A 14212-nucleotide genomic window follows, 5' to 3' on the forward strand; every position below is an offset into this window, starting at 1 on the left:
AATACGATTGAATGGATGAATGATTAAACGTGAGTTTACAATAGCTACTGATAGATTGGCTTATAGTTCGGGTTAATAATAATGATAATAATGAATAATAATAATAATAATAATGGCATTTAAGTGCTTACTATGTGCAAAGCACTATTCTAAGCGTTGGGGGGATATGAGGTGATCAGGCTGTCCCACATGGGGCTCACGGTATTCAACCCCATTTTCCAGATGTGGTAACTGAGTCTCAGATTTAAGTGAAACGACTTACCCAAGGTCACACAGCAGACAAGTGGTGGAGGTGGGATTAGAACCCATGACCTCTGATTCCCAATTCAAATACGGTTGAATGGATGAATGATTAAACCAGGGTTTACAAGGGCTACTGATAGATCGTCTCATATTTGGAATTAATAATAATAATAATGATATCAATAATGTCATTTAAGTGCTTACTATGTGCAAAGCTCTATTCTAAGAGCTGGGGGGATATGAGGTGATCAGGTTGTCCCACATGGGGCTCATGGTCTTCATCCCCATTTTCCAGAGGAGGTAACTGGGGCTCAGAGAAGCGAATCGAATGACCCAAGGTCATACAGCAGACAAGTGGTGGGGCCGGAATTAGAACCCACTACCTCTGACTCCCAATTCAAATACGATTGAATGGATGAATGATTAAACGTGGGTTTACACTGCCTACTAATAGATTGTTTCATAGTTCGAATTAACAATAATAATGATGATGATGATGGCATTTGTTAAGCGTTTACTACATGCGAAGCACTGTTCTAAGCGCTGGAAGGGGATTATAAAGGGATCAGGTTGTCCCACGCGGGGTTCACTGTCTTCATCCCCATTTTCGAGGTGAGATAAGTGGAGGCACAGAGAAGTAAAGTGGCTTACCCAAGGTCACCCAGCAAACTAGTGGCGGGGGTGGGATTAGAACCCATGACCTGTGACTCCCGCCACTGAGCTCCGCGGAGTTGGAGGAAAGTGTCCGACAGGGGGCGCGCGAGAGGCGGGGTGCCATTCCCTTCGTCGGCCCTCCCCTCCCCTCCAGGACCTGACCCCGAGGCGAGGGCGGGGGAGGTGACAGGCCGGTCCGGAGGCGCGTGTGCATTGCAGGGCTGGAGGAAAGAGCCAACGGAGCTTTTATGCCGGCCCTGCGGGGAGCCGAGCCTCAGAAGACGACGGAGTGGGGTCTGCGGGGGCACGGAGAGCGAGGGATTCGCGCGACATCATGGGATTGACCGAGTGAAGTGACTTTCCCAGAGTCACACGGCAGACACGTAGCGGGGCTGGCATTAGAACCCACGTCCTCTGACTCCCAAGCCCGGCTTCTTTCCACTAAGCCACACTGCCACACTGGAGAAGAGGAGCCCTCAATGGATAAACGTCACAAGGTCGGACATACTTTGCTTTGGCCCTGCTTTAAATCCTGTCTGTATCCATTTGGTGGAATGATACATCAGCCCTTGGGGAAATTGAACACTGAGTCAGTCGGTCATATTAAGTGTTTATTCGTTCATTCAGTCATATTTATTGAGCGCTTACTGTGTGCAGAGCACTGAACTAAGCACTTGGGAGAGTGCAACCTAACATTATGGCACTTTCCCTGCCCACAACGATCTTAAGTGAATTAATTAATAACAGTATTTGTTAAGCGCTTACTATGTATGGGGCTCTGTATTATGCACCGGGGTGGATACAAGCAAATTGGGTCAGAGACAGTCTCTGTTCCATGTGGGGGCCATATATATATATATACACACACATCCACCCAAATGTGCTGATAGTAGCAATCGTAATAGCATTTACTGAGTTCTTGCTGAATGCAGCCCTCTGTCTGCATTCCCCACAAGTGCACTCTACTTGGTGGACAGGAATAAATAGATCCAGAAGTGCTGGAGATGGCAGATGGGCTGTTACCCCTCAGGGCACAGAGTAAGTATTCAGTCAATACCGTCATCCCCCAGCCTAGGGACAACACCTTGGAGTTCTCTTGGTGGGCTGGAAAAGAGAACTAGGGATCAATGTAGGTAAAGAGTCAATGTAGCCAATTCTGAGCACCACAAGCACAGAACATGGGGACAGCGGGGTGTTATAATGCTGCCAGCCCTTCAGAGATATGGCAGGAGTCCTTCCTCTGCCTTTTTTTTTTCGTTTTCATTAACCAAGGAGAGAGAGAGTGGGACAGGAAAATGAGGTTGAGGGGTGGAGGGAGCGCGGGGTGGGAAGCAGCGTTAGGAAGGGGAAATGGTACACCAGATAGAGGAAATGAAAGATAAAAGGGAATGAGGAACATTTCCTAGCCTCACATCTCAGGAACTGGAGCTTTTTTTCCACTGTAAAACAACAGCTTTCTCACAGTCTCTGTGTGTATTGGGTTCTCTGTCTGTTTCTTTATCCTCCCTCTGATTCTCTCTTGCGTCTCTCTATCCCTGTTCTTTCTCCCTTTATTGCTCACTCTTTCTTTGTGTTTTCTGCCTCTGTCTCTCCCTCCATGCTCTCTCTTCATTATTCTCTTTATCTCTCTTTGTCTCTTTTCTTCTTTTTCCTTTCTCCACATTTCTGTCTCTTGACTCTTTTTCCTCCCTATTTCTCTGCCTTTTTCTCCTTTTCTATCTCTTTTTTGGCTCTCCTCCTCGCCCCTTTAGATCTTTCCATCTCTGACTCTTTCTCTGGCTCTCTTTGGCTCTCTGTCTCTGAGTCTTTTACTGTTTCTATTTTTATCTCTTTCTCCCTCTCAATTTCTTTCTGCTCCTGCCTCTCCATAATTCTCTCCATTGCCCCCTCTCTCTGCTCTTGTCTCTGTCTTTCCCTCTCCCCATCTGTTTCTATTGATTTCTCACACTACCTTTTTCCTTCTCTTATTCATTCTGCTTTGTTTTATCTTTCTCTTTCTTCCTCTCATTCTCCCATTCTCTCCATCTTTCTCTCGTACTTCTTCTCTTGCTCTCTCCCTCTTGTTCTTTTTTTCTCCCTCCCTCCTTCACAGAGTAGCAGAATGCTTTCCTTTGACACAACACACTTACCATCTGCATCACTGTCAGATTCAGTCTTCCGGAAAAACTGTGAAGTTTAGGAATAACCAATGTAGGTTGTCTCGACTGAATGTCCTCAAAATGTCCCTCAGGGCCACGGTAAGGATTGGTAAAGTGTTACCCAATCAAGACAACCTGTCACCTTAATCCAATGGATTTCAGTGGGAGAGCAGGAGCCATCCCTGGGAGCCTAGGAGGGATCCAGGATAGACTCAGGAGACCCCCTTTTCCAGAACGTTCTCATCCTCCTGTCACTGTAGATAATCAGGAAAGGACTGATGACCGAGAAGCTGAATGTTAACACCATGTGGCTGTTCACCAGCAGAGGAGATTTCTCTCTCATATTCACTAAAATGCTCAGCATTATGGCCTGCCTCCCATACAGGAGGACATAGAAGGTGACCAGGGCAATGATTCTCTTGGCTGCTCTGACCTCAGGCATCTCTCTGGGAGAGCGTCCAGGCCTGTGGAGGTGCCGGACCTGCCGGTGGTGCCTGTACAGGACAAACACCATGTAGCCACTGGCCGCACTCATGAGCCCCACGAAGAAGAGATCCCGGAAGGAAATCACAGCCGCCACGGCCAAGGTAGCCGCGGGACTGGCACTGATGGTCGAGCAGTATTTGAGGTCCAGTATGAGCCAGATGCTGCTGCCGTTCTGGGGGCCGGTCATGTAGATCAGCACGTTAACGTCTACTAACATATTGCTGATCCAGGAGAGGAGACAAAAGGGGAGGATGCACTTGGGTAATTTGGCTTTGACCCTTGCTCAACGCTAGGTGCCGGGGCTGATGGTAACGGCCTGGAAGATGCTCAGGAGGCAGGTGGTGCAGATGGCAAGGCCCCGGGCCACTCGGTAGAAGTATAAGAGGATTTTACATCCAATGACATCTAAGAAGTTTCTCCACCCCCAAGCTGACATGGCCTCGGGGATTCCACTGGTGAAGAGGATGATGGCATTGGCGAAGGCCAGATGAGCTAGGATCAGGTCAGATGAGCTGGGGTTATGGGTGGCAGAGATCACACGGATATAAAATAGGAGGAGGAAGATGTTCACTGAAACCCCGAGGCTGATCTGTAATAGAATGGCAATCCGAAAGGAGAGCTCAGTGCCATCCATTGCCCTGTATTTTCTGATAAGTTTCAGATCACCCTAGAACAGAGAAGGAGACATGAGATCGGGAGTAAAACAGAGAGGTGGAGAGAGAGGAACAAGAAGAGGGAGATACCGAGAGGGTTGGACAGAAAAATAAATGGGGAAAGGGATAGACAGAAAGTAGGGGAGGAGCCAAAGGAGATGAGAAGATGAAAAGAGGAGGAGGGAGAGAAAATTGAGAAAAATATGGGCAAAAAAGAGACAGAGGAATAAGCTAAAGATAGAAGGAGGGAAAGAGGAAGAAAAGGTGAAGAGGGAGAAACAGAGAATAGGAAAAAAGAGAAAGAAGGGGAGAGAACATTTTTCCATGTTCAGTGAAAAATTTCTGTCTCCCTTATAGACAGTTGCACTAACCTTGTTAAATTCTCAAGCGTCTCTTCTACACACTGGCCCAAGCCACTGCTGGTGCCATGATGGACACTGATGAGAAAAGGAATCTTTCCTGCAAATTGACTGAAATATCAGCAAAGCTCAGTCTCATGAAACCTGTCTCGTAAAATGCTTATTAAAAAGTTAACGATAATAATAATGATAAAGCTCAGTAAATATCATAACTAAAGTAAACAAGGGAATAATGGAGTCTGTAGGAGTAAGCGTTTGTGAGTGGGCTAAAGTCATGGGAGGAGAAGACCTGGGGAAGAGACTAACCTGGTCTCTTTTTTGCTGCCTACTTGGTATGAAGTGGATTAATGACATGGTACCGGAATAGGATAAAGAGCAGATATTTGAGAACAGGGCCCACGAGGATATCAGCAGTGGCATCCTGGGTCAGATCAATGTGTCCTCCCAGCCCAACTCTCGGGGGTCTGGTTCCCACGGGCCTTGAAGGAGCTGTGGTACGGTTTCCCCACATTCATTCATTCATTCATCCATTCAGTCAATCGTATTTATTGAGCGCTTACTGTGTGCAGAGGACTATAATAAGCGTTTAGAAAGTACAATTGAGCAATAGATAGAGGCAATTCCTACCCAACAACGGGCTCCCAGCCCAGAAGGGGGAAACAGACAACAAAATGAAAAAGAGGACAGGCAACAATAGCATAAAAATAAATAGAATTATAAATATATACACAGCATTTATAAAATTAATAGAATAATAAATATATACATATATACACAAGTGCTGTGGGGCAGGGAGGGTGTAGAGCATAAGAGGGAGTAGGGGCGATGGAGAAGGGAGTAGGAGTGGAGAAAAAGGGGGGTCAGTCTGGGAAGGTCTCCTTCATTCAGTTTATTCATTCATTCAATAGTATTTATTGAGCTCTTACTATGTGCATAGCACTGTACTAAGCGCTTAGAATGTACAATTAGGCACCATATAGAGACAATCCCTGCCCAGTGATGGGCTCACAGTATAATTGTGGGGCACAGACAGCAGAGCAAAACAGAACGAAACAAAAACAAGGCAACATTACCAAGATAAATAGAATCAAGGGGTTGTACACCTCATTAACAAAATGAATAAGGTAATAAATGATTTATATGAATGAGCACAGTGCTGAGTGGAGGGGAATGGGGGAGGGGAAGAAGAGGTTGGGGTGGGGAGCAGAGGAGAGAGGGAGCAGAGGGAAAGGGGACTCATCTGAGGGGAGGTGAAGGGGGAAGGGGGAGGAGCAGAGGGTGGAAGGGGAGCAGACGGAAAAGGGGGAGCTCAGTCTGGGAAGGCCTCTTGGAGGAGGTAAGCTCTCAGTATTCATTCATTAGTATTTATTGAGCGCTTACTATGTTCAGAGCACTGTAATAATAATAATAATAATGTTGGTATTTGTTAAGCGCTTACTATGTGCCGAGCACTGTTTTAAGCGCTGGGGTAGACATAGGGGAATCAGGTTGTCCCACGTGGGGCTCACAGTCTTAATCCCCATTTTACAGATGAGGGAACTGAGGCACAGAGAAGTTAAGTGACTTGCCCACAGTCACACAGCCGACAAGTGGCAGAGCTGGGATTCGAACTCATGAGCCCTGACTCCAAAGTCCGTGCTCTTTCCACTGAGCCACGCTGCTTCTCTGCACTTGGAATGAACAAGTCGGCAACAGATAGAGACAGTCCCTGCCCTTTGATGGGCTTACAGTCTAATCGGGGGAGACAGACAGACGAGAACAATGGCAATAAATAGAGTCAAGGGGAAGAACATCTCGTAGAAACAATGGCAACTAAATAGAATCAAGGTGATGTACATTTCATTAACAAAATAAATAGGGTAATGAAAATATATCAGCCCCACCATCTCCCAGTGGTCATGGGTCAAAGCTCAATTACCCAAGTGTGTTGTCCCCTCCTTGGTCTTTTTCTGAGTGCTCAATTTGCTGATCAACATTAATACACTGATATATGCAACCGGCCCCCAGAACAGCATCACCGTTCGTATTACATACGCTCTTAATTATTGTTCAATAATCATTCTTCATACGGAGGTTGCTTTGGTAAATGCCATTTTCCTTTCTGGCCGTGATCTTATATTTGCAGCGATCATGAGCGTGGCCAGTGGCTACATGGTCATTGTTCTGCACAGGCACCACCGGCAGGTCTGACACCTCCATGGGCCCGGCTCCTCCCCCAGACAGATGCCTGAGGTCCGAGTGGCCACGAGGGTCATCATCCTGGTCACCCTCTATTTCCTCCTTTAGGGCAGCCAGTCCATCATGTTCAGTGTTTTACTCAACATGAAAGAAAAGTCTCCTCTGCTGGTGAAAGCCCACCAGCTTTTGGCATTCACCTTCTCATCTGTCTGTCCATTCCTGGTGATTTGCAGTGACAGGAGATGAGAATATTCTGGAAAAGGGAATCTCCTGTGCACAAAGTGCCTTAGAAGCCGCCTGTCCTCCCTCTGTGATCTCCTGAGCTGGAGGTGACCAGATTTCCTGATTCGGGTCTACCCATACAGATGGGGGGAACCACCAGGAGCCATTCCAAGGACTGGCAGAGACAGCAGCTGTGGAGGGAGTTGTAGCTTTCACATAAAAGGTGAACTCTGCCCTCCCCACCTCCCTTTAATCACTAGACTGGAAGGGCAAGTTCTGGAGAAGCCATGCAAAAGTGGGAATGGCTGCCACTGCTCTGATGTTATCAGTCAGATTTCCCTGGCCGCACACTTCTGCCTTTCAATGTCCAATCTGGTTGCTCCGATTAGGTCCTGTCCATGAGATCCATCTAATCATCTTTACATACTGTTCCCTCACTAACTCTTAAATTTCTCTGTCCAACTTCACTCTCCTCACCTGCTCTCTGTCCCACACATCCACTCCCTGAAAATTCACTCATTCAATCATGTTTACTGAGCACTTACTGTGTGCAGAGCACTGTACTAAGCACTTGGGAGAGTACAATACAACAATAAACAGACACATTCCCTGCCCACAATGAGCTCACCGTCTAGAGGTGGGAGCTAGACATCAGTAGAAATAAATTAATTACAGATATATACATAAGTGCTGCGGGGCTGGAAGGGGGTTAGGACAAAGGGAGAAAATCAGGGCAACGCAGAAGGGAGTGGAAGAAGAGGAAAGGGAATCTGTCCTGTTCCCTCTCAGAGACCTACGATCTGTTAACCTGCCTTGTTTCGTTGCACAGCTTGATGCCCTCAATTATTCTCTCCCCTTTCAAAGCCTTATTGAAGGCACATCTCGTCCAAGAGACTTTCCCAAACTAACCCCTCTTTCACTTTTCTTCCACTAGACTTCTGCAATGTCCTGACTTGTTCTCTTTATTCATAACTTCTCCCAGCCTCATAGCACTTATATACGTATCTGTAATCATATTTATTTATATTCATGTTCATCTCCCCCTCTAGACTTTAAGCTCATTGCAGACAGGGAATGTGTCCGTTATATTGTGATATTATACTTTCCCAAGCGCTTAGTATGGTGATCTACACACAGTAAGCGCTCAACAAATACAATTGCCTGACTGTTTTCTGCACTGAACTAAACGCCCTTGCTCCATTTTTCCTCCCCTGATCTTGTACTGTAAGAATATGCTTTGACAAAGGAAAGGTGATGTATGTCAGTCCACTAACAGAACTCGGGAAAGCCAGGTTTACTTAAGAATGTAAGGCAGAATGCCAGGAGTGCAGATAAATATGTAAGGCAGAACACCAGGAGTAAGATGAAAAGCTAGGTTTGTGAAATATTGAGCAAGAACCCATTACACACCCTGAGTAAAACCGGTTGAGACCAGGAGATGGGGGACCCCTCCAGAGAGCAATGGACTGCAGGCCACCCAAGAAACCAATCACAGAAGGATGCAGATGGAGGAAGGGAACCCACAGCAGAAAGAATACCGGACCTGAGGGTAGGTGTATCCAAGTGAATAGATTGTATCGGTCAATATGACTCTCTTCAGTTGATGCTGTATCTGACAGAGATCACCCGTCAGATCACGACTGATGTGATATTCCTCCCTCATATGTTAGCAATGAACTGGAATCACTGATTCTGAGCATTTCCTCATTGTAGCCTTGTGGTGTACTGATTGTCACTTCTGAATGCCGTCTCAGAGTGGATGTACAGCATCGGCCCTAAGGGGATAATATCTCCGGAGGTTAATACGTTCCACCAACCCACAGCCCTCGGTCACAACCACAATATGCATCCTCAGCTCCTGTCAACAAGAATCAGATTGTTGCTTGGCAGAAATCCAGACACGAGGTCAACCTCACCCATCACAACTTTATCCACTCCTGTTCTAACTCTGCCCTCTCCCTGACCTGACAATAATATTTCTCCATCCTCACTGACTCCAGTGCCCATGAAACTCCCTCACTCAACTCCCTATTCCTTCACCACCCCCATCCTTTGCCCCTCATCACCTAGCCACTGCTTTAACAGATAAAATTTGCCAATATCAGGCACAATCTCTCTTAATTCTTCCCTGCTCCACTCCAGTCCCTCCAACCTCTTGCCCCTTCTTCAACTCTCCCATCTCAATTAGAATCTCTAGAAGAGATTGCCTGTCTCCTCTCAAAACCTGTCTCTTCTCAAAATCGACCTCCTCTATCTGCACCTCCAACCCCATTCCTCAGCACTCTATCAAATCGCTTGCCAATTTCCCCTTCCTTCATCATCATCTTGAACGTTTCATCTAATGGCTCCTTCCTTACTCCTTTCAAACACGATCATATACTCCCTTTCCTGAATAAAAATCAGCACTTAGCCCATGGCTTCATCCAGTTGTTGTTCCACCTCTCAAAACTCCTTGAGTGAGTTCTTACACTACCTCCACTTTCTCTCCTCTAATTCTTTCTTTTTGACCCCCTCCAACCTGGCTTTCCTCTCCCTTTGTGGGAAAAGGGAGATTTAGAGTACCCTGGTGGCCCAGTACAACTGGCTCAACTCTTTCTCAATCTTTCTTTGACCCTCAACAAAGTCAGCAGGATACTCACACTTCTCAGCGTGTATATCCATATTCTTCCACTTTTCCATTTCCCCCTTTGGTAATTTCTTTCAGTATATGTCTCACCCTCTAAACTATAAGTCCCTTGTGGGCAGGAATCATGTCTACCAACTCTGTTCTATCATATCCTCCAAAGTGCTTAATACAGAGATCATCACACAATATCTGCTCAGTAGATACCATTGATTGATTAATTCATTCCTTGATTGGTCACTTATCTCTCCTGGAAACACTAAACAACCTTGTTTTCCCTAGGTTAGTTCTCTCCTCCCCCGTTCTATCTCTCTCCCCACTCGTCAGTATCAGGCAATGAATCACCTTTCAACTCTCACCCCAGAACCAGTGTGACCCACAAAGCATGGTTTTCCCATGCTTCTACTCAGCACATGATTGTATAATTCATCTATTCTTTTGATTATTTAAAAAAAAAACTTTTATGGTATTTGTTAAGTGCTTACTTTGTGCCAGGCACTATACTAAGCATCAGGGTAAATGCAAGCTAATGAGGTTGGACACAGTCCCTGTCCCACTTGGGGCTCCCAGCTTTAATCCCTGTTTTACAGATGAGGCCCACAGAAGTGAAGTGACTTGCCCCGTGTCACCCAGCAGACAGGTGATGGAGCTGGGATTCGAATCCAGTCTTTCTGACTCTCAGGCCTATGCCCTCTCCACTAGATCATTCTGCTTCTCACTTGCTGCTATCACCCCTTTGGAGAAGATTCCTACGTGAATATCACAAGCTCCGACCTCACTATTGTGATGGGGTCTGTCATCTATGGTGCTGAGGGAGCTGAACCCAGGACTGGAGAATCTGTGTCCATGTATGACACTGGGTGTGAGAGTGTCAGACACACACTAGAGACCCAGGCTTAACTCCTGGCCGAGCCAGGCACGACGAGGGAGTTAGGATGTCCCTGGTGCTGCAGGATAATAAGTGCTTAACAAATACCATGATTATTATTATATATTCTGCCTCAGCCATGTTCTTCTAGAGCTTTCCTCCCAGACAACAGGAGTGACAGAGACAGGATAAAGCTTTCAATCTGTCAGTGTGGCTTCAAGGTCAGTTCTGGATGGGGAAGATTCAATGGGAGAAGGGTTTTGCATGCTGGGCTCAGTGAGTGATGGTGGAATTGTTTGACAATGGGACGATGGGAGTGAAACAGGGGATGAGCCTCTGGCCCAGGAGAAGTGGAGAGGAGATGGGAGCAGTGATCAGAGGGGAAAGTTAATAATGATGATGATGGCGATGATGATAACAATAATAATAATACTTGCTAAGTGCTTGCTATGTGCCAGGCACTGTTCTAAGTCCTGGGGTGGATACAAGTTGATCAGGTTGGACACAGTCCCGGTCCCACATGAGGCTCACACTCTTAATCCCCATTTTACAGATGAGGTGACTGAAGCCCAGAGAAGTGAAGTGACTTGTCCAAGTTTACACAGCAGACAAGTAAAAGAACTGGGAATAGAATCCAGGTTCTTCTGATTCTCAGGCCCATGCTCTATCCACTAAGCCATGCTGCTTCTCCTGAAGGTTTATGTTGCATGATCCTCCCTGCTGCACCTGAATCACTAGCCCACTATCCTGACTCCAGTGGGGCAGTGATGGGTAGGGATGAACTGGCTAAACTGTTTTGGATCCCCAATCTCCTCCAAGCTCAGTCCAAACTTCAGCCAGACTTCCCCTTCAAGTTGAGCCCTCCTGTCACAAGTCATCAAGACCTGGGTTTGGAGATCTGACACTCACCCTCGGTAATTAAACAGACCAGCCATGCCAACCATTTAGAATACAAGTGTCTTCATTCCGCTGCCTGTATTCACAGTACCAGAGAAGTAGGAAACTATGCAAAAGACATAATATTCCACCCACTGGCTTTTTGAAGCTGCTCACTGTCATCTCGTTTATCCGGAAGATAAACGAGTTAAAGAAAGAGAAAACAAAGATGGAGAGAGAGAGAAAGAGAAGGATAAACCTGATATAACCCATTCCTGACGGTAATGCAGGTAAACACAGAGCACCAAATCCTTAAGGAAGCAGCTGGCTTAGTGGCTAGAGCACGGGCCTAGAAGTGACATGGCCCTGAGGTGATAAATCCATGGACACTTAGATCCAGATAGGGAAGAATGAAACAAATGGACTCATTGAGTTTTGCTATGAAAACTATGGCTTTAGAATATATATAAATATACAAAAAAAAGCTATGCAGTGTATAAAACATACCCAAACATCAAACACAAAGGTATTTAGGGTCCTACAAGAAAAATGATTACATATTACAAACCCTAGAGTCCCAGTATCTCACCCTACTGTGGAGTCATTCTATGCATACACCAACCTCTCACCCAGTTGGACTTTTCCTCTCTAATACTCGGCTGGTCCCTTACCCTTAGACCGGGCATCCCCGGATGAGCCAAGATCACTCCGGGCTGTCCTAGCCCCCCCTCCAGCTTACAAGGAGCAGCAGTTAGCCCAGGTACACATAGCTTTTATTGCGGGAGATGTGGATGTGGAAGCTGGGTGTTCGCATTTCTCTGAGCAACCGGGTGAGTAAAGCATATCACCCTCATTTCTTGAAACAGATTGCCTGTCTGTAATGTATAACACCGAACTTCTTCCTTAGGGACCCTAATCAACATATCAGCATTTTTCATGGAATGGCAAGGCAGGGAAGGTTTCGGGGAATTTCGTTGAGATGTTCAGTCCCTGTTATGTGCAACCTGGGATCAATTCTGCAAAATTTGGCCTCTAACTACAATTCCGTCACTACCCATACAGAAACAACTAAAAGAATGTAACAATTCTTGGATAACAGAGGAGACAGTAAGCCTCCTCCAAAATGGAGTCAGTTTGGTTCCCTGTGGTCCGGCGACCGTGGACATGTCTCAGGCCAGTCAGAAGGACATGGGTACTAATCCCAGCTCTGCCATTTGTCAGCTTTGGGACCTTGGGCAAGTGAGTTAATTTCTCGACATTTCATTTACTTCACCTGTAAAATGGAGATTAAGCCTGTGAGCACTATGTGGGACAGGGACTGTGTACCAACTAATTAATTTATATATACCCCAGTGCTTAGAACAGTTCTTGGGACATAGTACACACTAAACAAGTACTGTTATTATTATTATTAGGGGACACACCTATAGGTCAGTTATGTGTGTTTCTAGCCCAAAGAGGGACACCCTAGCTCTCTTATAGGACAACAGCAGGGGATACTCCATTTCTCAGTGAGTTTCTCATGGTATTACCAGTACTGACCATACCACACTCTGGTCCTGCTACAAAAAGCTGCCTCCTAGATGCTGATTTTTAGAGGTATCTGGCCTATCTAGACTCTCCATTTGGGTGGTGCACTGAGGCATATTCCTAGGCTAATCAGGGCAGCTGTGGGTGAATACTACCCTTCTGGGAACGTTTACACTGAATATCAGCAATACAGTCGCAGGTTACACCCTTACTCTGTTGACAGCGCTTGTGAGGACCCACCACTCTCCATTTTCTGGGTTCCTTGCATTTGCTTTCATTCATTCATTCAATTTTATTTATTAAGTGCTTACTGTGTGGAGCACTGTACTAAGTGCTTGGAAAGTACAGTTTAGTAATGAAGAGAGACTATACCTTCCCACACCAGGCTTACAGTCTAGAAGGGGGGAGATAGACATCAAAACAAGTAAACAGGCATCAATATAAATGAATAGAATTATAGATATATGCATATACATAAGTGCTATGGGGTGGGGAGGAGGAGGAAGAGCAAAGGAAGGGAGTCGAGGTGACGCAGAAGGGAGAGGGAGCTGAGGAAAAGGGGGGCTTAGTCTGGGAAGGCCTCTTAGAGGAGGTGAGCCTTCAATAGGGCTTTGAAGGAGTGAAGGATGATCGGTGGATTTGAGGGGGGACGGCGTTCCAAGCCGAAGGTAGAACGTGGTCATAGGGTCGACGATGGAACAGGCGAGATCGAGGCACAGTGAGAAAGGTAGTGGCAGAGGAGCAGAGTGTGCAGACTGGGATGTAGAAGGAGAGAAGGAAGGTGAGGAAAGAAGGGGCAAAGTGATGAAGAGCTCTGAATAATAATAATAATAATAATGTTGGTATTTGTTAGGCGCTTACTATGTGCCGAGCACTGTTCTAAGCGCTGGGGTAGACACAGGGGAATCAGGTTGTCCCACGTGGGGCTCACAGTCTTCATCCCCATTTTACAGATGAGGGAACTGAGGCCCAGAGAAGTTAAGTGACTTGCCCACAGTCACACAGCTGACAAGTGGCAGAACCTGGATTAGAACCCACGACCTCTGACTCCCAAGCCCGGGCTCTTTCCACTGAGCCACGCTGCTTCTCCAGCGCTCCACTACTGAAGCCAGTAGTGAGGAGATTTTGTTTATTATGGAGGTTGATAGGAAATCACTGAAGATTTTAGAGGAGGGGGGTGACATGCCCAGTACGTTTTTGTAGAAAGATAATAATAATAATGGTATTTGTTAAGTGCTTACTATGTGCCAAACATTGGTCTAAGCCCTGGGGGAGATAGCAGGTAATTAGATTGTCCCACTGGGGCTCACAGTCTTAATCCCCATTTTACAGATGAAATAACTGAGGCACAGAGAAGTTAAGTGACTTGCCCAAAGTTACAC

The 14212-nt window shown here is 46.2% G+C and overlaps 1 protein-coding gene and 2 pseudogenes across 1 annotated transcript; 1 reads left to right on the forward strand and 2 right to left on the reverse strand.

The window, feature by feature from the left end:
* ORNANAV1R-PS3778 (vomeronasal 1 receptor ornAnaV1R-ps3778 pseudogene) lies at nucleotides 3222-4151 on the reverse strand (annotated as a pseudogene).
* On the reverse strand, nucleotides 3226-4155 carry ORNANAV1R3210 (vomeronasal 1 receptor ornAnaV1R3210). Its single transcript, NM_001253602.1, is given in 1 exon segment — nucleotides 3226-4155. A coding segment is annotated over 1 exon segment (930 nt).
* Nucleotides 6052-6957, forward strand: ORNANAV1R-PS3296 (vomeronasal 1 receptor ornAnaV1R-ps3296 pseudogene; annotated as a pseudogene).

Source organism: Ornithorhynchus anatinus, unplaced genomic scaffold (genome assembly GCF_004115215.2).
Source record: "Ornithorhynchus anatinus isolate Pmale09 unplaced genomic scaffold, mOrnAna1.pri.v4 scaffold_52_arrow_ctg1, whole genome shotgun sequence".
In the NCBI taxonomy this organism is placed as follows: Eukaryota; Metazoa; Chordata; class Mammalia; order Monotremata; family Ornithorhynchidae; genus Ornithorhynchus; species Ornithorhynchus anatinus.